Source organism: Prionailurus bengalensis, chromosome E4, assembly GCF_016509475.1.
Source record: "Prionailurus bengalensis isolate Pbe53 chromosome E4, Fcat_Pben_1.1_paternal_pri, whole genome shotgun sequence".
NCBI lineage: Eukaryota > Metazoa > Chordata > Mammalia > Carnivora > Felidae > Prionailurus > Prionailurus bengalensis.
This window is the reverse complement of record NC_057360.1, coordinates 62,585,286-62,610,660: the sequence shown is the minus strand read 5'-3', so window position 1 is coordinate 62,610,660 and position 25,375 is coordinate 62,585,286. Positions and strand designations below refer to the sequence as shown.

At 43.8% G+C, this 25,375-nt stretch overlaps 1 protein-coding gene across 1 annotated transcript; it reads right to left on the bottom strand.

Annotated features, from left to right (window-relative positions):
• Positions 1-3,221: 3,221 nt before the first annotated feature.
• On the bottom strand, positions 3,222-24,547 carry SH2D1B (SH2 domain containing 1B). Its single transcript, XM_043568067.1, has 3 exons — positions 24,297-24,547; positions 6,034-6,097; positions 3,222-3,401 (listed from the first exon to the last, which is right to left on the bottom strand). The coding sequence occupies exons 1-3, from the start codon at positions 24,458-24,460 to the stop codon at positions 3,222-3,224; spliced, it is 408 nt and encodes a 135-aa protein (XP_043424002.1). The 5' UTR covers positions 24,461-24,547.
• Between the last annotated feature and the right edge of the window lie 828 nt (positions 24,548-25,375).

Sequence of the window (25,375 nt, the reverse complement as noted above, 5' to 3'; positions counted from 1 at the left end):
GAAATAAATATATTTTCATTGGCCCTGAATATGTTTTCTGTGCCAAAGATTGCTCGGGACTCTGGCAACTGACACATGCTTCTTTGGATATAGAATCAAAGACTAGGGACTGAACCCCAAGAAGCAGGCTTGCTTCTGGTGCCCTCAGCTCTCTGAATATGGTGACTGCATTTCACTTCTTACCTACTTGGTAATAGCTCTGGATTTCTATGAGCCAGAAACTCAGAATGGCTTACACTTTGGGACTCCAACCACAATGTCTGTTCATGTCATCCGGAAATCTCGAGCTCCTCTCTTGAATAACTTTGAAAGATAAGACCAGTAGGGTAAAATGAATCACTATGGCTTGAAGATAGGTAAGAGGATGGGCATAGAATTGGCACATTCCACACTAATCAGGTTTTAGTTAGAATGTCGAACCAGCAGAAAAATTCAAAGGACTTAGAACCAATTCAACAAACCCTTCAGGAATGTGCTTCCGGTCAGAAAGTTCTGTGAACGGGCACAGCTCTACACAGCACACATTTCCACGCTGGGGAATAGGAGGGAGACCCAAGCGTGCTTTGGGGGGCACTTAGAATCCAGTGGGAACAGGAACCACACGAAGGAGGGTACCTTTAAAATCCCCACACCTATCAGTGTGGTACACAGCTACATCCATGCTGCTGAAGTGGTTCGTGCATTAGTGAAATTGGGCAAAACCAGGGAGATAATGCATCCATGGATGTGTTTGGCAGGAATATCAAGATTAGTAAGAAAGAGGAGAGCTAGAATGAAGGGGGAGAAGGGAGTGGGAGGGCTCAGGGCCTCCGTCATGACCAAGCCCAGGACAGGCAGGTGCAGAGACCATGTTGGCTGTTTGGGAGGATGGAGACCCATGCCAATTCCACGTACATCTCCATCACCCCAGGACCCCTCAACTCCACCAGATACAGCTGGGCTCAGCACAGGGGCAGGGGCAGTGTTTGTTTTACAGATGAAGAAATGGAGACCCAGCCTGGGGAAGAGGTTTATCCGAAGTCACGTAGCCACAGGGCTGGAACTCAGGCTCCTAGCTCACGGCCAAGTGTGTTCTCTTCTGTATGAAGCTGTGCTTCTGATTGCCTGGTCTAAAGGAGGGTGTCACCCATGATGTAGTGGTATCTTTGATAAGTCAGGGAGAATAGGTTCAGGCTGTCCTATTCCCAGAAAGAAGAGTGCTCAGGGGGAAAGGGGCTTCAAAGCTGCTCGTGGTGGATGCATGGGAGGTGGAGACATGGGGAGCGAGTTCTCTGAGGCTGGTGGACAGAACATCTTCAGTCGCCCAGTCCAGGAGAGTCTGAATAGCTCACTTACAGCTCAGCATTCCAGGTCCACATCTGCAGGAGAAGCAGGGTCACCAGTGAGAGCTGACACCTGATGTCTTCTCGAATTGCTTTGTTCAGTCTCCTTGTCTTCAAGGCAAGACCTCCACATATTCACTGTTACTGTTCTCTGGGGAAAGAAACAGAAGACCAGCCATGAGGATCAGTGCCCAGGAGTCTCACTGACCGACCTCACTCCAGGGAAAGAAGACCTCTCTCCAGGCACAGGACGACCTCGGTTGCTGCATCACAGTGGCATCTTCAAGGGCTGGGGTACCCCAGGGAGCTCTGCTGACAAAATGGGGGTGGGTCTCTTTACAAGGTTAGGCATCGGAGATTCCCATCCCAGATGCCTCCACCCTCTGGCAGAAAACCTGTGATTCCCTGAGACTGAGAGCATCTGAAGCTTATTCTAAGGAGGCCAAGGGAATGGAGGAAGGCAACGAGCTGGGGAGAGGACTGTCTCCCCTTTGGGGAAAGCTGAAGACTCTGGGGGGTCACCCACCAGGGCTAATCAAGCATGGGCAGCTGGGGAGGTGAGACTCCCGCCCAGTTCTTAGGAAAGATCTTCAAAGGACGCTCCTCTTCCATTTGTGATTCTTTAATCATTGCTGGACAGATACTACCACCGCCCCAACCACCCTCGGCACACGTACATTCCTGGGTTTCTACCTCTGCCACCCCCCACTTTGTGCTTTTTTTCTATAATTTTTGGTAGAACATGGCCGCGGGACGACACCCGTAGCCGAACCTATATAGGAAGTGACTTTGTGTGTGCAGGGGGCAGGGGGCAGAGAAACAGTGGTGGAGGAGGGGTTTTGTTTTCGTTCTTTCATTACTTTCTTAAAGTGCATTCACTTATTTGGGGGGGTGGGAGACGGGCAGAGAGAAGAGGGAGACAGAGAATCCCAAGCGGGTTCCGTGCCATCAGTGCACAGCCAGACGTGGGGTTCGATTCCATGACCATGAGATCATGACCAGAGCTGAAACCAAGAGTCAGACGCTTAAGGGACTGAGCCACCCAGGTGCCCCCGGGGGGGTTTATTTTGATCATTAAAAACCCATACTTCGGGACGACTGGGTGGCTCAGTCAGTGAAGCGTCCGACTCTTGATTTGGGCTGAGGTCATGATCTCACGGTTCGTGGGTTCGAGCCCCACTCTCCCTCTCCCTCTGCCCCTCCCCTGCTTGCACTGCCTCTCTCTCAAAATAAATAAACTTTATTAAAATAAATAAAGTAAAAAGCCATGCTTAGTTTTGTTGGGGGGGGTGAGAAGCTTGCCCTGGCACTCCGGAGGGTGATTTTGCTGTGGACAGAGTGGAATGTGGGGTGATTTCAGGTTCCCTGGAGCTCCCTAGCTGGCCTGGAACTCTCTTACCAACACCCCCAACCTGGCCACTCATAGCTGAAATCCCTCTGCTTGGGAACGTAGCCACACACGCCACCATGAGAAAACGGGGGTGAGCCAAAAATGTCTCAGGGGGTCTGAGCTAAATTCCAGCCACTTTGTACCTGACAAGAGAGATTATTTTCTGAGAGCAGGTTCAAGGTGGGGGTAAGAGAGTCGTTGCGGCTGTTCATGGTAACAATTTGAGAGGCCTCAGCGTGGATTCTCGGCACTTAGGTTTACTGACCATCTCTCATGTTCCGCCATGTTTCCGTTCCTTTAGGGATGTATCTGAAATCACTCGTCCCCTAGCACTTATTGAGCAGAATGTGACAGTATGAGCCTTGGAGAGGGCCTTGGAGCGATTTTCTCATCTGAAAATTTTGCCTGCTTGTCCGTCCCTTCCCCGAACGGTGGTTCGCACAAGGTCATGGGGCAAAGTCGGCCAGTGGAAGAAACGGGACTATAAGGTTCCTTCTGGACCCCCCCCGTTAAGGGTTTTTACCGTAAATATTATCCAACTTTATCTGTGACCGTCTCCATCTCAGGCGGGAGCTGGTTTTCTTTATTGGCCGTACAAGGTGGACCACCAGCCCTTGATTTGGTTTCTCAAATGCCGAGATCAATTCCTTTAGGTCTGGAAAGATCTTCTTGGGAGCGCCTTCCACGGTCTGCCAAGATACAAGAAGGAGATGGCTCGTCACCTTCAACTGTGAGTGAAATGTGATACTTCTCAAAGATGTGGTTTTCAGGGCTACCTCTGAGCTGGCAAACTGAAAATAAGTGGCTGGCGGTTCAAGCTTCAGAGCTCACCCCGATGGGGGCCCCCCAGGGGGACTCAGCGGGTTAAGCGCCTGACTCTTGATTTCGGCTCAGGTCATGATCTCACGGTTTGTGAGTTCGAGCCCTGAAACGGGCTCCACACCTGCTTGGGACTCTCTCTCTCCCTGTGTCTGCCCCTCCCCCGTGCATTCTCTCTCTCTCTCTCAATAAATTTAAAAACATTAAAAAAGAAGAAGAAAAAGAAAAAAGAGCTCACAGCAATGGAAATACACAGAAACCTTTGTTTTTAAGACCGGCCTCTGACTTGAGCTACTGTGAGTAAAGGGAATAATGACTGAGGCGTCCCGCCTCGGTCTGCAGTGAGCCCCAACCTCAGCAAGTTGTCTGGGGTACCACACAGGGTACCCCTCTGGGAGCCGATGTCAGACACGGTGACTTGTGTGTGTTTTCTCCTTTTTTTTAATTTAAATTTAAATTTAATTTTAATTTTTTTTTTTAATTTAAATCCAAGTTAGTTAACATATAGCATAATAATGATTTCAGGAATAGAACTTAGTGATTCCTCACTTACTTAGAACACCGAGTGCTCATCCCAACAAGGGCCGGCCCATGTAACCCGTCCCCCCACCCAACGCCCCTCCGGCAACCCTCGGTTTGTTCTCTGTATTTAGGAGTCTCTTATGGTTTGTCTCCCTCTCTGTTTTTATCTTATTTGTCCTTCCCTCGTCCTATGTTCATGGTTTTCTTGATGATCACTGTGGTTCTCAGATGGCTCCATGTCAGACTGCAGACGGGTGTGGTGACCAGAAGTTTCTCTGACGTGTGGTGTGGTTAACCTTCATCAGAGATTCTGGCAGACTTTGCAGCAGACTGCAGGGAAGTTCCATATAAGGCCGTCACTTCAACCCAAGCCCCCATCCACTCACTACAGGCCCCTGAGAGTTTTGCTACCCCTCAGTGAGATGCCTCCTGTATCTGAGTTATAACTGATTTCCGTGCCTCTCTGCTTTGTCCAGACAAGAGACAAAATATGGTATTAAGGAATTATCACAATCTCCCAAAGCATGGACAACAAAGAAAAAAAGTTTTAATATAAGTTGCTCTTTAGAACACATTTTATTTTGAAATAATCTCAGACTTGAAGGAAAGTTGCAAAACTCTTTTTAAAATCTGTATATATATATCCTTCACCTACCCCTCAAAGGTTAACGTTTTATTGTATATATTTGCTTTTCGTTTTCTCTTTCTAAATGTGTATAGATATATGTGCATATATAGCGATACATATATATATATTTTTTTTGAGATTGAGTGCAAACACGATAGCTCTTTAACCCTAAATGCTTCAATATTTCCAAAAAAAGCAAGGACATTACATATCCACACTACAATGATTAAAATGAGGAAATTAGGGGCGCCTGGGTGGCGCAGTCAGTTAAGCGTCGGACTTCAGCCAGGTCACGATCTCGCGGTCCGTGAGTTCGAGCCCCGCGTCAGGCTCGGGGCTGATGGCTCAGAGCCTGGAGCCTGTTTCCGATTCTGTGTCTCCCTCTCTCTCTGCCCCTCCCCCGTTCATGCTCTGTCTCTCTCTGTCCCAAAACTAAAAATAAACGCTGAAAAAAATAAATAAATAAATAAATAAATAAAATGAGGAAATTAACCTTGATGTAGTACAGACCTTATTCAAATTTTGTCAATTGCCTTAATAATGTCCTTTGTAGGGAAATGAAAAATTACATGTATGCACACACACACACACACACACACATATGGATATGGCTATATACGTGTGTGTGATATGTGTGTGTGCTTGAGGATCACTGCATATTCTAATTTCTTTTAAATATGCACAACGAACATTAACATATTGAAGATTCTGAGATATTTTGCAGTAAAAAGATCTGCTTAATCTTGTCTGCAAGTGCTTCAAAAAGATTATTTCAGGATTCCCTGTTAGTGAAGATTCAGTTAAATTTATTATACTCTACTTCCTAAGCCAGAGAACTCATTTCAAAAAAAAAAAGGTTTTTTTCTGCTTAGTGCTCAGTAAACCAGAAAAATTAAAGAAACCCCCAAGACTGCTAGTCCACTGATGCCCCCTTATATTTTCCTATAACCATGGAGCTCACACGGCTTCCTAAACATTCAGACCTCTCCCCACCTTCCCATTGCATCCCGCCCTGGTCATTGCGTCGTCGTCTTCTAATTGGACAGTGGTCCCGTATGGAGTCCAGGCTGGTGCATTTGACCCTGGGGGATCCAGAGTCATGCATACCTCTACGGGTCTGAATAACAGCCTTGATTATTCAAAAATTCTCCCTATTTCCCTCAGAGAAAGACAGGGTTAACTATTGAGTTTGACTCAATTGAGTCAAACTATTGAGTTTGACTCAAACTCTGCATGTGGCTTCCCTTTTTAAAATGCCTCTACGTGGCCACATCTCAGGTTCAAGAGATGATCTCAGATTCTTCTCCCCACCTTTTGTTGCTGCTTTTACAGCAGTTCTGGTACGTTCTTACCTGTATGTTGTAAAACCCACGTCTCTCTTTGAAGATTCGGTATGTGTAGACGAAATTTTTAAACCTGTGGGAAGATAACTGTGTGAATCATTATATTCTTTTTTTTCTAAGTTAATTTATTTATTTTGTGAGAGAGAGAGAGAGAGGGAGAGAGTATGGGAGGGGCAGAGAGAGAGGGAGAGAGAATCCCAAGCAGGTTCTGAATCATGGCCTGAGCGGAAATCAAGACTCAGACGTTCAACCGACTGAGCCACCAGGCACCCCAACATAAGGTTCTCATAGGCAAATCCGGGTAGCATATACCTCTCTATTATGCGTGCAGTGCCTTTGGCATTCTTGGGTCCTAAAAAGAAACCGATCATTTTCAGGCATTCTCATCTGTGGGAATTTGAAAGAGACAAAGGTTTGGAAATGGGGACCCTAATTCTGCTGGTGGACGTCAGGGCTTGTGGCCAAGAGGGTAAGGAGAGGGAATTTTCTATTTCCATGGTCTTGGTACTTCGCTCTAGTTTTTTTCACTTAGCTCTAAGTTGGCGCAACATACAAAATGCCATTGAGCTGTTTTCCTGTACTGTTTGCCAAACGATGTGTCATTGACCTCGACAGAGATAGTTAGTGTTAATTAAAACAGAACGTTGAGAGTTCTGTCCAGGGAGGTGACATGCTGTGCTTTTGTTCTTCGTTGGGATTGGTGCCACTGGCTAAGTAATCTAACCAGAATCTACACAACAGACCCAATCTAACAATTTCCAAAGCAAGATATAGCATACAAACATTACCGTATTTCTGCAACTCCAAGATGCCATCAATGTAAAGTGTCAAATTAACAATAGCTTTCCAGGAGAAAAATGCATACGTTAAATGTTTCTACCAACCGTTCAACGTGTTCTGATCCCACACAAACATTAAAATGTAAAAAAAAAAAAAAAAAAAAGGGATGCCTGGGTGGCTCAGTTGGCTGAGTGTCTGACTTCAGCTCAGGTTGTGATCTCAGGGTTCATGAGTTCGAGCCCCAAATCTGGCGCACTACTGACAGCACAGAGCCCACTTTGGATCCTCTGTCCCCCCCACCCTCTCTCTGACCCTCCCCTGCTCATGCTCTCCCTCTCTCAAAAATGAATAAACAGGGTGTTTTATGGAACCGATTTAACAATAAATTATATATTAAAAAATGAATAAACATTTGTTTAAAAAGTAAAGAGGGAGTGAGAGATTAAAGGCATTGACATGAGGTTCAAATTATCTGATGACTCTCACACCACCACTTTGCACCTGTGCCAAAGAATCATTGGACTGAATTGAGAATTTAGAAAGCTACTTAGAGCGTTAACAGAAGCTTTTTACAGAAGACTTTATCACTGTTTGTCTGAAGGCTTTGGCAGTTGACTTCAAATCCCAATCCTTTTTGTGGGGTTTCCTGAGGCCGGAATAAGCCAGTGGGTGTCCCCAGATCACATGGGAAGCAACACAACATTTCACATGAGTCCTTGTCCACATGTGATAAGGTATCGCACATCTGGGAAGAGGTCTCAAATATTCCTTTTCACGGAGGTATCGTTCAAATTAGGATCCAAACGAGGTCCATACGTTGCATTTGGTTGATCACCCAGTCCTTAGAGACCCAACTATCAAATGTTAAGTTCTTAAATGACTTCATTTTTAATTACACTGTTGTATTATGAGCTAAGACAATCTCCACCAGAGGAATGTGAAAGAGTAAAGCAAATGGAGTTTCTACGTTAACTAGTCCGAAAGCCATAGACTTCAAGTTGTAAAGACAGACATTGCTCAAATTTGATCTTTTTCTTTGCAAAGCACTTTAAAATTTTTTTTTGATGTTTATTTATTTTTGAGGAGAGAGAGACAGAGTGTGAGCAGGGGAAGGTCAGGAGAGAGGGGGACACAGAATCTGAAGCAGGCTCCAGGCTCTGAGCTGTCAGCACAGAGCTCAACGTGGGGCTCGAACTCACGAGCTGTGAGATCATGACCTGAGCCGAAGTCAGACACTTAACCGAGTCACTCGGGCCCCCTTAGCATTTTAAATGAAATAACGAGCCATGTTGCCACATTGCTTTGCAAAGAAATGGACTTTTTGAACTTGTGATACCTACCTGCATTGATTTTGGAATGTTTAGGGGAAAAAATTCACTAAGAGATTACAGAGCATATACTTTATATGACTATAGAGTCTTTGGGTAAACGTAAAAACTTATTTTTTTAATACCCTCTGTTCTAATTATTATTATTTTTAAATTTGTTATTTTTGAGAGAGAGAGAGAAAGCACGTGAGCGGAGAAGGGGCAGAGAGAGGTGGGGGGAGAGAAGATCCAAAGCGAGCTCTGTGCTGATGGCACAGGAACCATGAGATCATGACCTGGGCCAAAGCTGGACGCTTAACCGACTGAGCCACCCTGGTGCCCCTGTTATTTTATAAATGCCACTTAAAAACTTATCAAAGAAACATGGTTCTTCCAGCATACATTTATACTAAAGATACATAAAAAGACCAGGTTTATCCTAGGCCTTCGCCCCATCACCGATGGTGACGGGGGAGCCCCTTCTTTAGCTCCAAAGCTTACAGTCTTGCCTCTACTCTCTGCCTTCAGTCCCCTGGCCTAATCTCATCATGCCTTTTGTCCCTGCTGTCATCATTACAAGAACCCCAGTCTTTAATCATCCCCGTCCACCTTGCTCTAAAGGAAACCTTGCTTTGCCCCAGGACATGGCCCCCCCTGCCTCGTCTACAAGGCTGCTTCTTTCTCCCAAAGCCCTCCCCCTGCAGGGCCTGAGGGGGACACCCGTGTCCCGGTTCTCAGCTGTTTCCCTCCTTCCTCCAAACCCTCAGCTTTGAGGTTCACATCATTAGATTATGTTGCCTACCTATTGCCCCTCCCTGCTGTGGCATGTCGTGCCCCGGCTTACTGCCACTCGATTCTCCATGGCACGGCCTAGCTCTTAGCCCATCGTCACTGTCTTCAGTGCTATTCCTGCCTCAGCCTCCATGATTGTAGTCCACACGTACATTCCCCTGAGACATTCCAGTTTCTCACCTCCTTCAGCTCTTCTCCAGGGGCCTCACCTTCCACCTACATCAGCCACGCGCTCCTATGTCCAACAACCAGGACTGGGGGGCCCAGGGCAACATCAAAATGCAAGACCCCTTGTTAAAAAATGGTTAGGAATTTCAACATGGCGACAGCAGAGCATTAAACCAAGTGCAGGGCCCTGTGAACGGGGGGGCTTTGTGCAACTGTGTGGGTGGCAAGCCATGAAGCCAGCCCTGCTTTCAACCTTGAGCTTGTGATTGCCACTAACCGTAACCCTTTGTAATGTGACCTTCACACATCCCACTCTCTTGCTCCCACTTCTAGACCCTTTCCTCCATTCACTGACCCCATCAATCCCTTGACCATAGAGCCTCCAATCTATTGGCTCTACCACTTTTCACTGTTGTCACCCTTGGCATGCTGACTGGTCTCACTTTGAATTAATGACCACAGAACTCCAATGGGCTCTTAGTGCCCCCACCCGAGGCAAGCATTTCCTTCCCTATTCCCTCAATAGTGATTCTACGTTGTCTCCTTTCTTCTTAAACCCTGAACACCTCACGCTTAACTGATGACTTCGTAGAGATTCAAGCAATCAGAAGGAAACCGCCAGTCTCTGAATTGCCACAGCTATTAGCCTGTGCGGTCACCTACTCTGCCTTAATTACCATGCCTGAACCTTGCATGTTACTCTGGAACTAATCCCTCTTACTTCCACTGGATGCCATCCATTTTCATCTATTCAAGGACATAGATCTAGAAATTTCTTCCTCCCTCTCCCTGATGTCATTAATTCTTATTCTTTCCACAGCTAGGGTGGCCCTTTTAAAAACTGTGAGTCAGATGTGTTGTTTTAATTATAGAGATTTATTAACTTTTTCTACTTGTTCAAAAGATTTTCCTATACAGATAAATAGCAAAAATATTTGTCATCTATTTGCACCAAGATGATTTTGATTTCAATCGTCAAGTAGCAATTGTCATTGACTCTTATATCTTCTAATATTTAACAAATGCCTTGAATTTTTGTGCAAAAAAAAAAAATGTGAGTCAGGCTATGTCCCTCCTCTGCACAAAAATATGGTCAATTTATTTAAAAATTTTTTTTACTTTTAAGTAATCTCTATACCCAACATGGGGCTCAAACTCACAACCCCGAGATCAAGAGTCTCATGCTCTTCCGACCAAGCCAGCCAGGTGCCCCAAATCTGGTCAATGTTGAATAAGAAAAATAAGATTGCTGCGTGTGAAGGGACGGCAGGGCGTGTTTCTGTCTTAACACATCTCATGTCTTCTTATAGAGCTATAATTAAGACAGCGAGGAACTGATTCGAGGGTAGAAAAGATATTAATGGAATAAAATAGAGAGCCCAGAAACAGATCCACATATGTCTGAAAACTTGGTCTATGATAGGGTTGGCACAACAGAGCAGTGAGGAGGGGACAGGCTAGTTGTTAAATGGTGACGGTGATGTTCTCACATGTAAACAAGTAAAAGTGGACCCTACTTCACACTCTTTTTTTTTTAATGTTTATTTATTTTGGGGAAAGAGAGAGAGAGTCACAGAGCACTAGTGGGGGAGGGGCAGAGAGAGAGGGAGACACAGAATCCGAAGCAGGTTCCAGGCTCCAAGCTGTCAGCACAGAGCCCGATGCAGGGCTCGAACCCACAAACCGTGAGATCATGACCTGAGCTGAGGTTGGGAGCTTGACCTACTAAGCCACCCAGGTACCCCACCTACTTCACATGCTAATTGAAGACCTAACTGTGAAAAAACAAAACAGTGACCTTAGGAGAAATAAATATGAAGGAACAACTTAGTGACTTGTTAAGGAAGAAGTTTCTTTCCATCACAAAAAGTATAAGCCTTAAGAAAGATTAATGAACTCACTATATTCAAATTAAAATTTCTTGGGGCACCTGGGTGGTTCAGTTTGTTAAGTGTCCAACTCTTGATTTTGGCTTCGGTCATAATCTCACAATTCATGGGATCGAGCCCCACCTTGGGCTCTGCGCTGACAGCATGGAGCCTGCTTGGGTCTCTCTCTCTCTCTCTCTCTCTCTCTCTCTCTCTCTCCCCCTCTGCCCCTCCCCCACTCACACACGGTGACATGCAAGCACATGCTTTCCCTCAAAAAATTTAATTACTTAAATCAAAATTCCTAATTATCAAAATACATTAGCAAAGCAAAAAAGTCTGCAAACTGGGAAAAGATATTGCAGCACTAGTATGTAATAAGAACACTGATTTACCGTAAGAAAAAGGCAAACAAAATGTCCAATAAACATAGGAAAAGATGCTTCACTTCACTCTCAATCAGGGAAATACAAATACGAACCACAATTAGATATCATTTCACACCAAACTGGTAAAGACATATGAGTTTACTAATGGAAAATATTGGCTGTTATGTGAAGCTATAGAAAGTTTTACATACAACCAATGGGATGTAATTAGATACTGATGTCTTGGAGAACAATTTGGCAAAATCTAGTAAAGCTGAACTGCATACACTCTATAAGCCTCGATGTGTACCTTTCGAGATTGGTAATATTGACACAAAACTGACAATGCCAATATCTTATTATTTACTAAAAAGCAAAGATCATAGAAACTAAATATGTAATACATTTAAACACATTTACAATCAAAGAAAATCATAAATATATGATAAAATATTAGGTCAAAGTGTAAAACTAATGACAAGACATAAAATAAATACCAATTTTCTAATGCAAACCATCATTAGATGAAATTAATTAGCATATAGTGTCCCAAAAATAACAAATCAAACACTCCGTAAACCTCATTAAATTTAAATTAATAATGAAAAGTGTAAAGTAAAATAGCTATTTTTAGTGAAATTTTGAGGTGCAAATGGGGAAAAGGAGAGGTGAGGATGAAGGGAGGGGCAGGGAAGAAGACAGGGAGGGGGGTGAATCACTGGGGTCATCACTGGCTTCTGAGGATTTTTTTATGCAAACACTTCCATCTGTCGGAAGAGCCTTATCTGTTGACAGTAGTTGGGGTAAGTTTACGCTCACTCTGACCACTTTCCTTTGATTTTTTTCACCTTCAAACAATCTCCTCTCTTGCTCTGCAACTTCAAACAAATCTGTTTTGGACATTTTGGATCCTCGTAGGAGCTGATACCTTTTTCCTGAAAGCAGAGTTTGTTCTTCAAGCCCTTCTGAATGTCAGGGGTTAGCTAAGATTCTGCACGCTTACTGACTACTCTGAAACAGACTTTATCCCAACACAAAAACAAACCAACAGTCAAAAAGGGGCTCAATTTTCCTTCCAGGGTAGTGAACGCACAGGGTTGTGTTTGTTTCAGGTGTGCAATATGGTGATTCAACACTTCAATCCGTTACTCAGTGCTCGTCACGACCAACCGTGTCCTCTGTATCCCTTTCACCTCTCTGCCCCATCCGCTCCCCCATCTCCCCTCCAGTAACCATGTTTCTTCTCTATAGTTCAGAGTCTGTTTTTTGATTTGGGTTTTTTTTTCCTTTGTTGGTTTGTTTCCTAAATTCCGCATATGAGTGAAGTCATAGGATATTTGTCTTTCTCTGGCTGACTTATCTCACCTGGCATTATACACTCTACCTCCATCCGCGTTGTGGCAAGATTTCATTCTTTTCTTTTGGCCGAATAAAGTCCCACTGTGTGTGTGTGTGTGTGTGTGTGTGTGTGTATACACAGTATTTTCATATTTTGGGGGGGTAAATACCCAATAATGAAATTACTGGATCACAGGACGGTTCTATTTTACATTTTTTGAGGAACGTCCAGACTGTCTTCCACAGTGGCTGCACCAGTTCACATGCTCACCAATGGTGCACAAGAGTTCCTTTTTCTCCATATCCTCCCCAACCCTTGTTTTCTGTGTTTTTGATTTTAGCCATTCTGGCAGTGTGACATCCTCGGCCCTTTTGAAGTACACTATTTTGCAGTAAAGGCTATGTTTTTATTCTCTAGTGATTCTCTTTCAGGAAGGATTTACTTTTTTCAGTCATCAGAAAAAAAGTTGTGCTTCGAAGAAACGGACCCAGGGGCGCCTGGGTGGCTTGGTCAGTTAAGCGTCGGACTTTGACCTCAGCTCAGGTCATGATCTCATGGCTGGTGAGATGGAGCCCCGAGTCGAGCTCTGCACTGACAGCGTGGGGCCTGCTTGGGATTCTCTCTCCCCCACCTCTCTCTGCCCCTCCCCCGTTCACACATGCGCGCTCTCTCTCTGTCTCAAAATGAATAAATAAACTTAAAAAAAAAAAAGACCTAAAATGAATATAGTATAAAAATTGGTCTCCCGATTTCTCCCCCTGTGCTGGGATGGGAAAGGGGTAGAGGTGCCTACCTGCTGATGTCCACAGGGACCAAAGAGGGGCAATGGCTGTTGGGGTGCACTTGGCAGATTCCTGTCTTACCCCTTCTCAAGTCTCTTAAAGCTACAGTAACTGATATCATAATATCCTCACTAAGCTCATAGCAGCCAAGCAGCCACATGTCATCTTTGCCATCCAAAGCTTTGCTCAAAGACCTGGTGGTGCAAGGCAGCTGAGTTGATGATTCAGGGCACTGATTGCTTTAGGTGGAGCGCCTTGGGTGGGGTGCTCCATCAGGGGGAAGGAGGGGAAACTTTGAGAAAAGTTGTCCTTTACTGGTCAAATATACCTCTGATCATACTGAATTTCAATTACTCATTTCCTCCCCTGCACCTCACACTTGGCTGTGAGCTCCGAAAGGCCAGACTCATGTCTGCTTTGCTCACTCCTGCACTTTGCCTGCCCCATAGTTACGCTCAGTGAATATTTGTTGAGTTGCATTGAATTATCTTTTTTTTTTAATTTTTATGTTTATTTTTGAGAGAGAGAGAAAGCGTGAACAGGGCAGGGGCAGAGAGAGAGGGAGACACAGTATCCGAAGCAGGCTCCAGGCTCTGAGCTGTCAGCACAAACCCATGAACTGCAAGATCGTGACCTGAGCCAAAGTCAGATGTTTAACCGACTGAGCCGCCCGGGTGCCCCTGCATTGAATTATCTTAGCAAGAAATGTGCCAAGCCTATATGAAGAAATCTTACTAAGAGACACGAGTGGCAATGTTTTTGAATGGAAAGATTAAGTATTGTAAAAAATAACAATTCTTATCAAATTATATATTATTTTTTGAGTGTCTATTTTTGAGAGAGAGAGACAAAGCATGAGAGTGGGAGGGGCAGAGAGAAAGGGAAACACAGAATCTGAAGCAGGCTCCAGGCTCTGAGCCGTCAGCATAGAGCTGAACGCGGGGGTTGAACCGTGAGATCGTGACCTCAGCTGAAGTCAGATGCTCAACTGAGACACCCAGGCGCCCCTCAAATTATATTTTAATTGGCATCCCTAGCTCCAACCTGCCCTGAACTCCACTCACTTATTCAACTACTTAACATCTCTTAAATGTCCACTAGGTGTTTCAAATCCAGTATGCTCAAAACCAGTTTTATACCTGTGCGATTCTATCCCACTACGAGTCAATATCCTAACTGATGTCCATGAACTATGAGAGTTTCTACTCTGTCTGGTGAGAACACACGCATTTGCAGACTAATGAGAGTCCCAGAGATTTTTCTATTGGCTTCTTTTGAGTGATTTTTTTTTTAACCTGGCTGTGGGTACCTTCCTCATGTGGATGAGCTATTCACCACTAAGCTGAAGATTTGAGATTTCTGCAGATCCCTGGATGATCGGCAGATCTGCAGATCTTTCTCCATGTGTCTCTCTCCTCTTCTGCATTCTCCCCCATGAGTTCTAGGCACAACAGACTTCCTGGACTTCTACCTCTAGCTCATCAATTGAGGGAGACCATAAGGCCCTACCTGGGTAGACAAGGACATTAATATTGTTATTGAGATTATCTCAGATGCTCAGGAATCTAGAAGAAAGATAGAGCTTGTTATGCAGAAACATGGAACATAGAGACACCCAAATTAAAATACTAGAGGTAAAAGCTGCATTGTCTAAGATGTAGAATATGCTGAATGGGATTAGCAGCAAATTTCATGTTGCAGAAAAAATTAATTCGTGAACTTGGAGGTAAAGTGACATGACAGAAACTACCAAAAGTGAAATGAAGAAACCATTGAAATACAAATGGGGGAAAAAAAAAACAGTACAGAAAATAAACAAAAGAGAAAGTTATTCTCTCAAAGGGTAAATAATAATAATGAAGTTTCACGGGCAGCTGGGTGGTTCAGTTGGTTAAGCGTCTGACTCTTGATTTCGGCTCAGGTCATGACCTCGGGGTCATGTGATTGAGCCCCACATTGGGCTCCATGCTGAGCGTGGAGCCTGCTTGGGATTATCTCTCTCTCTCTCTCTCTCTCTGCCTCTTCCCCCTCACCCCCCCCAAAATAAATAAACATTCAAAAAATATATTAAAGTTTCATTTGACATCAGTGAAATGCACAACTTACTTGGTAACACAAAGTAACAGACCTCACTCAAAAAAATAGACTGAATAACCCTGTACCTATTAAAGAATTTGAATTGGTACTTAAAAACTTTCCCACAAAGAAAATTCTAGGCCCAGATGACTTTACTGATACATTCTACTGAACATTTAAGAAAGGAATAATACCAATTGTAAATAAACTCTTCAGAAAATTAAAGAGACTACTCCTAATTTATATTGTGAGGCTAGCATTTCTCTGATATGAAAACCATTTATAGACATGTTTTTAAAGTTAAGGTACAGATTATATTCCCCATGACATAGATTCAGTAATTCTTACCAAAATGTTGGCAAATCAAATTAACCAATGTATACAAAAGACTCCACATAGTAATCAAATGGGATTTATGTCAGGATTAATTTCAAGGTTGTTTTAATATTTGAAAATTAATGAATATTGGTTGATTAGCTCCCAGAAGAAACCAAAAGGGATACACTCCTTGGCATCAGTATTGGCAAAGATTTTTGTGACACTGAACACAAAGACAACAAAAGTAAAATAAACAAGTGGGACTACTTTGAACTACAAAGCTCTGCACAGCAAAGGAAACCAACAACAAAGTGAAAAGGCAAACTACTGAATAGGAGAAAATATTTGCAAATTATATGTATGCTAAGGGGCTAATATCCAAAATATATAAAGAACTCATACAATAGCAACAAACAAGTAATCTGATTTTAAAAATGGGGAGAACTACATAGGCATTTTTCCCAAGAAGATATACAAATGGCCAACAGGTACGTGAAAAGTGCTCAGCATCACTCATCATCAGGGAAATACAAATCAAAACCACGATGAGATACCATCGCACGCCTGTCAGATGGTTATCATCAAAAAGCCAAGAGATAATAAGTGTTGTCACGGATGTGGAGAAAAGGTAAGCTTTGTGTGTTGTTGGTGGAAATGTGAGCTGGTGCAGCTACTATTTAGGAATCAGTAAGAAGATTCCATGAAAACGTAAAAATGAAACTACCATATGGTCTAGCAATCCCACTTCTGGGTATCCAAACTGAATGAAATCAGTATGTTGAAGAGATATCTGTACTTCCATTTTTAATGAAGCATTATTCACAGTACCAAGATATGGAAACAACCTAAGTGTCCATCAACAGATAAACGGGTAAAGATGTGGTGTATGTGTGTGTATATATATATACACACACACATGTATATATATATATATATATATATACACACACATACAATGGAATATTTTTCAACCATGAGAAGGAAGGAAACACTGCCATCTGTAACAACATGGATGGGCCTTAAGGGCATTATGCTAAGTGAAATAAGCCAGACAGAGAAAGACAAATATTGTACAGTATCACGTATATGTAGAATCTTAAAGAAAAAAAAAAAGAGAGAGAAATTAACAGACTAAATATGACTCTCAATCAATGCAGAAAAAGCATTTGACAAACTTTGATATACATTTCTAATAAAAACTCTCAACCTTACTAGGAAGAGAAGAACTAAAATCACAATGGTAAAAGACTGAATACTTTTACCCAAAGATCAGGAGATGACAAGGATTTTGGCACTTGTCACTTCTATTCTGCGTTGCTGTGGAAGTCCTAGCTAGTGCCTAAGGCAAGGAAAGAAATGGAATGGGAAGATTCAAATGGAAGAAGTACGCCCATCTTTAATTGCAGATGGCATAGGGAAAATCACATGAGCGCTACAAAGAAGCCACCAGGCTAGCGAGTGAGTTCGACAAGGCGGCAGGATACAAGATCAATATACAGAAGTCAACTATATTTTTATTGACTTGTATTGAATAAGTGGAATGTGAAATTAAAGTAACATCATGTCAAACAACACAAAAAGACGAAATCTTAGGGATGAAATTGACAAGAGATATACAAGACCTGTTACAAAACATTTCTGAGAGAAATTTTAAGACTTAAATAAATGGAGATATTAAACTATGTTCGTGGGTCAGAAGTATACATGTAAGTTTCCATGTCAGTTCTCCCCTAATTGATGGATAGGTTCATGCAATCTCAACCTAAATCCCATCAGGCTCTTTTTGGTGGTAGCTGAAAAGCTGAGTCTAAAATATGTACCTTGAAAAAGTTGGGGACTTACACTACGTGATTTCAAAACTTATTATAAAAAGAAAGTCATCAACACAATATAGAATTTGCATAAAGATAGAAAAAAGATCAATAGATCAACAGATCCAAACTTACATGGTCAATAGATTTTTTTTTTTAACAAAGACATCAAAGCAATTCATGAGAAGAAAAGATAATCTTTTCAACAAAGGAGCTGGAACAGTGAGGTAGCCATACCTAATGAACTCCAACCCTAACCTTACCCCAGATACAAAAATTAAATCAGTATGGGCTGCAGTAAATGCAAAAGCTGACACTATTAAAACCTAGATGAAAACAAAGGAGAAAACCTTTGGGAAATTAGTTAGGCAAGGATTTATTACATACACACGAAAATTGTGGTCCTCAAAAGAAAAAACTAATAAAATTTGGCCTCATTAAAATTAAGGATCTCTGTTCTTTGAAATACACTGGTTAAAGAAGATAAAAAGACAAGCCACAAAATGGGAGAAAATATTCACAAACCACCTGTCTCATAAAGAACTTGCACCAAAATAGGTAAAGAATTATCAAGACTAAGAAAATAAATGATAGGAAAATAAAAATTTCATGGGCAAAATATTTGAATGGATACGTCATCAAAAAGATATATGGATGGCAAAAAAGTGTATGGAAAAATACTCAGTATCGTTATTCATTAGCTACACGTACGTTAAAACCACAATGAAATACCACCGCACTTACTAATATGGCTTAAACTTAGAAAGCAGACCAAGCAAAGTGTTTGTGAGAATGTGGAGCAATCAGAACTCACATGATGCCCATGGGAATGTAAATAGTGCATTCACTTTGGAAGACAGCATGGTAGTCTCTTGGAAATATAAACGCACATTGAACATATGACTCAGCACTTATTTTCCTGGGACAAATGAAACCATACGTCCACAAGACTTGGTCACAAATATTCATAGCCACTTCAGGTGTAATAGTTCCGAATGAGCTAAACCAATAGGGTAATGGGATACTACTCAGCAATGAAAAGAATGCACTTTGTAACTATACCGATGAATCTCAAAATAATTATTCTGGATGAAAGAAGTCAGACAAGGGGACGCCTGGATGGCTCAGTCCGTTAAGCATCTGACTCTTGATTGTGGCTCAGGTCGTGATCTCACGGCTCATGAGTTCAAGCCCCACGTCGGGCTCTGTGCTGCGTGAAGCCTTCTTATGGTCCTCTCCCTCTCTCTCTCTGCTTCCCCCCTGCTTGTGCTCTCTCTCTCTCTCAAAATAAGTAAATAAACTTAAAAAAAATTTTTTTTAAAAAAGAAAGAAGTCAGACAAAAAGGGCTACTACTTTATGATTTGATTTCTATTAAATTCTGGAAAATGTTAATAGTCTCAAATTATATTGGGTCCGCCGGACCAAAATGGAAATAACCTAAATGTCTGATTATGTATAAATTATGATATATCCAATCAACAAAACAGCCAGCAATCCCGAAAAGATGGTGTGTGTTGGCTTTCTTTGATGGGGAAAGACGCCAACGATGCACTGAAAAAAACCAGTGTGCAAACCCTCGTGTATGATGAACGATTTGTGTACATATACGTATTTCCTTATACACGCATATGCATAGAGAGCAGCCTGGAGACATGTGTACTGAAATATCAGAAATGGTAATTTCCATGTGGTGAAACTGAGAACATTTCTGCTTTCTTTTTTATACCTTTCTCCACATTTGGCTTTTCTAAAATAACCAAAAAAGTTTGAATTCTTTTTTTTCCTTTGTGAGCTCTAGAGTCTTTCCAAAGATCTCAGAACCTGGGAGCTAGAAATGACACCCTCTCTGCACCCCCCGCCTCCACCCGGGGCTCTTCCACTCCTTTCTATCTCTGCTTTCTCCTCAGTGAGGACATGTGGTAAGTCGGGGCCCGGATTCTTCTCATCGGCAGCCGTCCCACGGCTACAGAAAGTCCCTCCTTTCCCCTCAGACCCACAGAGGAAGCCTCGGCTCTCCCCGTAGCCACTCCACTTTGACTCTACTGATTATAAAGGCAGACCCACGTCCAACTTCTCACACTCACAGGGTCACACTACAGAGGCAGTGTTTTTGCATGCTGGTGCTTCCTGAAAGCTCTATCAGGGTACACGATCAAGTAACATTTCCTGTCTAGAGTTACCACATCGCTTTCTGGTCAGTACTAGGTGCTGCTTGGCCAACTCTTCGTGTGACTTCCTTTAGTTCGAAACTTTCCTAAGATATTTTTGTTTAGGTTTGTGAAAGCATGGAAGGTGGCCTATTGCCATATTGCCATTCTAACAGCAAAGAAGGGGCAGCCTCAATGTTGGGAAGCAGAATGGTAAGACTCCACGTATCATGGTCTGCTGGCAAGACCTCCGGTCCTCGGCTTGGGCACTTTATAACACAATTCCAAGGCGAGTACCTTGAGCATATGTCAGGGGCACTGGGGACATTGGTAAGAAGGAACATACTGACGCGTTGGCAAGTTGGGCTTGGACAAGTTATCTAATAAGACACTCCAGTATCTGGGGCACCCGGCTGGCTCAGTAGGTGGAGCATGTGGCTCTTGGTCTCAGAGTCATGAGTTCGAGCCCCACCTTGCGGGTAGAGATTATCTATTTAATAAACAAGTTGAAAAAGGAGAGAAGAAGGAAAAGGAGAGGAAGGAGAAGGGGAAAAAGAAGAAGAAGCACTTCTAGTTTCTTCTCCCACAAATTAGGGGTAACGTCACCTACTAGAAATGGCTTTGCAAAGGGCAAGTGAGATAACAAATACAACATGCCTGTCACGATGTTTGGCTCCTAGAAACCACCTTCATGGGGCACCTGAGTAACTCAGTTGGTTGGGCATCAGACTCTTGATTTCAGCTCAGGTCATGATCTCACGGTTGTGGGATCTCTCTGTTCCTCCCCTGTTCACGTATACACATGTTCTCTCTTTCTCTTTCTCAAAAAAAAAAAAAAAAAAAAAAAAAGGACCTTCACGGTGGCTCCAAATGCACAGTTACAGGCAAATAGGCTAATTCTTGAGACCATTTTGGCTTTGCTCACGTCGGGCAACCTAAAGTAGCCTCTCTATCCCTCACTGTACTATGACTCTGTTTTGTTTTCATCATTATTGTCTCCTCTCACTGGAATGTACTTTCACAAGGGCAGGACTGATGCCCGTATCATTCAGCGCTATTTTCCCGATTCCTAGAACTGTGTCTGGAATACACATTATAAGAGGCGCTCAGTGTATGCTTGTTGAATGAATGCGTGAAGGTTCTATTCATTCATCCTCCAAATACCTGCTCCACTAAAGCTCTCCACACTTTGATGAGTGAGTCGCTCTTTGCTCTCAGTTCCCACACACCCCAATGTGAGTCCGGTCATCGGCACACACTTTGAGTGTCCGTTTACTTCTTTATTTTCCCCACGAGGCTCTGAGCTGTGTTGAGGGCACCAATCTAGTGCCCACCATAGCTCCTGGCATCTAAGAGACTCTCAACACCCGTTGGACAACTAGAATTGAACGGTCAGTGCTGATCTGCGTGGTGACAAAATTTCACAGGGATCATGATAAAGGCCATTGAGATGGGGGCCATTTGACCTGAGCCTTAAGCCTGATGCACCTGAGATAGGTCTGCCTTTCAGGGACATGGGCACGGGCAAAAATATGTACTCCTCTCTCATCATTTGATTTAGTGTTCTTTTTCCCTTTCTTAGAGACTTTCGCTTTAGATGAATATGCAGGCTAGCTGGATATTCCACAAAGTTGTCGAAAAGAAACGTCGACAACGTCGACGGATAAACGTCCCAGGATAGACTACTTACCCTGAAGTCTGGGTCAGGGTCTTCCTGTCTCTATGACGTCCCTGGCACCTGCTTTTCCCATTCCTGCTGTTTGCCCTGTTCCTCGCCATCTCCCATCCAGAGACACAACACCCTCAACCGCCATCACCTGTCGGCTTCGGAGCATCTTCCATATCACACTGGAGCTCCGAAAATTCTAGGCTGGGGGAGTTCGAGGAGTTCCAGTCTGGTCATTTCCCTGCATGGAAACCATCTGCGCTTCCCCATTACCTACACAGTCATTCGTTTCAGACCCCATGACATCATCCCAAACCTACTCTACCAAAAGCCATTTCTAAGCTACTTTTCTCGAACCCTGTCAAACATCCTACCTCTAGGTATGCCTTCCATTCCGCTTCCCTGTAATCCAATCTTACCCACTCTTTCCAGTCCCAGCTCAAATGCCACCTCCTCTAAAAAGACCCTCTTGTTCATCTTTTCTGCCCTTGATTTGCATAAAACTGCCTCTTCTTAAATTTATCCTTTGCCCTTTTATAATTCATTTACGTGTTTTGGATCTCCTTGAAAAAAAAAATTGCAAATTCCCTGTTAGAATCTCCCTAGGCTCTAGTACCGTGTTTGAATAGATAGTTGGGATTCACTACCTTTTTATACGTTTTCAAAAAAAAAAATTGGGGGATGGGGAGGGGCAGAGAGTGAGAGAATCCCAAACAAGTTCTGCATCGTCAGTGCCGAGCCGGACTTCGGCGGGGCTCAATCCCACGAACCGTGAGATCACGACTTGAGCTGAAATCAAGAGTCTGACGCTTAACCAACTGAGCCACCCAGTGCTCCTACATTCATGATTTTAGCTGCAATTTTCCTGTGCTTCAGCCAGCCTTTGGTGAAGAAAGTACCTATTTGGCTTTGTATGGTTAGGAGTGTGTAAGCGCACACATGTGTGCATGTGTGTGTATTTAGTTGAGGGATGGATACTGAATTTTACCTAATACTTTTAACCAAATCTGAATGAGTTATGCCGTTCGTAAACTTTGGCTAATTAATATTTCATTAAACTAATAATTTACCCGACCTGGAACCGTCCTTGACGTCTTGGAATGGACCAGACTTGAGCACCGTGTACTTTCTCCTCTAACGTGTTCCTGGCTTCTGTTTTGTTAGTAGTTTACTGAAAAGTGGCATTAATTAAAATTGAAATTGGTCTGTAGATTTCCTTTGTGCCTGTGTCCTTTTTGAAAAAAAAAAAAAAGTTTTGCCTTCATACATAGAAATCAGGAAAAAAACAATGCAGAGAAACAACTCAAGCTAAAAATGGGTAAAGAATGTGATTGCTCAGGGCCCCCCGGGTGGCTCAGTCTTCTGAGCGTCCGACTTCGGCTCAGGTCATGATCTCACTGTTCATGAGTTCAAGCCCCGCATAGGGCTTGCTGCTGTCAGAGCAGACCCCGGTTTGGATCCTCTGTCCCCCTCTCTCTCTTTGCCCCTCCCCCATTTGCACTCTCTCTCATAAATAAATAAACATTAAAAAGGAATGTGAGTAGGCAATTCTCAAAAGAAGAATTACCAATGGCTAAGAAATATATGAATACACTCTTGTCATCACTGGTAATTTGAAAACTCAAACTGCTAACCCCTAAGGCTATCTTTCTTTTACCTACATCCCTGGCATCATATAAAAAAGGAAATCTATCTCTGCCGATTCTGTTAGTAATGACAGTCCCTTTTGTCTTCATTCTTTTTCTTTTTTACGATTTTCTTAACGTTTATTTATTTTTGAGAGACAGAGACAGAGCATGAGCAGGGGAGGGGCAGAGAGAGAGGGAGACACAGAATCCGAAGCAGGCTCCAGGCCCCAAGCTGTCAGCACAGAGCCCCATGCGGGGCTTGAACCCACGAACCGTGAGATCATGACCTGAGCCGAAGTCAGACGGTTCACCCAGGTGCCCCCCTGTTGTCCTCATTCTAAGAGGCACTGAAGCACATCCATAGAGACATTTGGGTTTTAATTCCTATAACAGGCAAAAGAAAAATTTCAGTGATCTCTCCAAACAGAACACTTGAAGATAGTTAGGTTCCCACCGATAGCTGTTCAGGATTGCCTTCTAAACGGGACTGAACAAGCTTGTTTAGCGGAGGAGCTCTGATACTCTGGCCTGAACTCTTTGGAGATGCCAGATAAATTTCAACACAAGCAAGGCGTTTGAGAAATCCGGTCTCTGTTCCTTCGTCTAGAAGATGGTGACTGTTTCTGCTGGCCTTGACTGACTCTAAGGATGAAAGGAAAGGATGCATGTGGAGGCCCTTTACCCATCTAACAAAATTTGAAATCGTATTTTAAGTATCACCAGTGGAGCCGGCAGAATATACGTGAAAACTTACGTCTCTCGGACTAAAGTTTCCTGAAGGGCATCTAGCCTTTTGCCAGCGCAAACAAACCGACCTCTACACTGAGCCCTCCTCTTTAGATATGCTGGCACTGATGAGAAAATCCTTTTTTCTTTCTTCCTCTTTCTTCCTTTCTCACGTGCACCCCCTTGCCTCTGCAATGCCCCTTTGCCCCCCATACTTCCTGCAGCCCTTCCCTTTGCCCCCACCCCTCCCCTGCTGCTGCACAGGGGCTCCTGGGGTCGTGTACGCACCGTGGACAGATGGATAGGACACGCTCCTTGCGCCCTCTTCAAGCAGAGCCTAGTTTCTCATCCTGCTCATCTGGGCTGCAAGGTCGGAGTGAAATACAATGTCTTTCCCACTGGGCTTCTACTATACTCGGTGTGAGGTTCCAGGTGTGTGTGTGTGTGTGTGTGTGTGGGTGTGGGTGTGCGCGCGCGCAAGATGAGACTACTCACGAGACACAGAGGCACAGCACTCCCGGCATGGACTCGCTGTCCCTTATCAGGAAGTTGCCATCCACCCCATCCTTGAGCAGCAAAGTCTCGCAGTCTTTCTTGGACAGAGGGCCGTGGTAACAAGGCAGATCCATGGGGAGCCCTTTGGTATCCCCGAAATCCATCCCCAAGTCCGGGGACGGCTCTGAGGAGGGAATTAGAGGAGTGGCCTTGAGGGGCCTTTGGAAGCACCTCTCCAGCTGGCTGGTGGCAGTGAGGTGACGCTGCCTTGCGGGACCCAGACTATTTCAAAAGATTCAGGAAATGAAAGGGGTGGGGCTGACGAAGTGACCATGACATTTCAGCCTGTGAGTGGCCCTAGTGTGACTCACAGAAGTGAGTGAGAGCAAGTTTGAGCACACGGTAAACTCGGTGATGTTCGTGGGTGGGTTGCAAGGCCGAGGCTGAGCTCCCCAGGACGGGGCTGCGGCCTTGAATATCACCCTAAATCACCTGTTTTCTCCTTCTCCGGCTGCTGGTGTTCCTTCCAGGGAGCACACCGCTACCTTTGGCTGCGACCCTTGCCCATTTCTGGCTGGAGCTGCCCATCACTGTGCTATGCTAAGCTCATAACAGGTGCTCAGAAAGTGTTCAGGTGCTGAATGAAGCCAGGTTTGTCCAGATGTAATGGAGCCATTGAAAAGGTAGGACTTCCACAGGTCAAATGGCATGAAAATCAGAAGACATTAGTGGGAACAAAAGGCAACTGAATGCAATGTGGGGAGACAGCCCAGCCCCTGGTTAAGGCTCCCGGCCGTTGATGAACAAAGGCCACTGTTAACATCTTCCAGCATTATGCTTTTTGGAAGGAGCTGGTGCAGGTGGGAGAGATATCTGGGTATGCAAAATCGTTCAGGAATAGTTCTCCAGGTACAAGAAAGGAGTATAGCAGGCTTGGTTTGAATATCTTTGGGTCCTTTGAAGTTCCTGTCCTGGAGGACAGCAGTGATGTGTCCCCATGAAGAAAGACCAAGAAAAGTCTATCCATCCGGAGACACTGAGCCCTCTTTAGTCTGCTGGTATTGATGAGAAAACCCTTT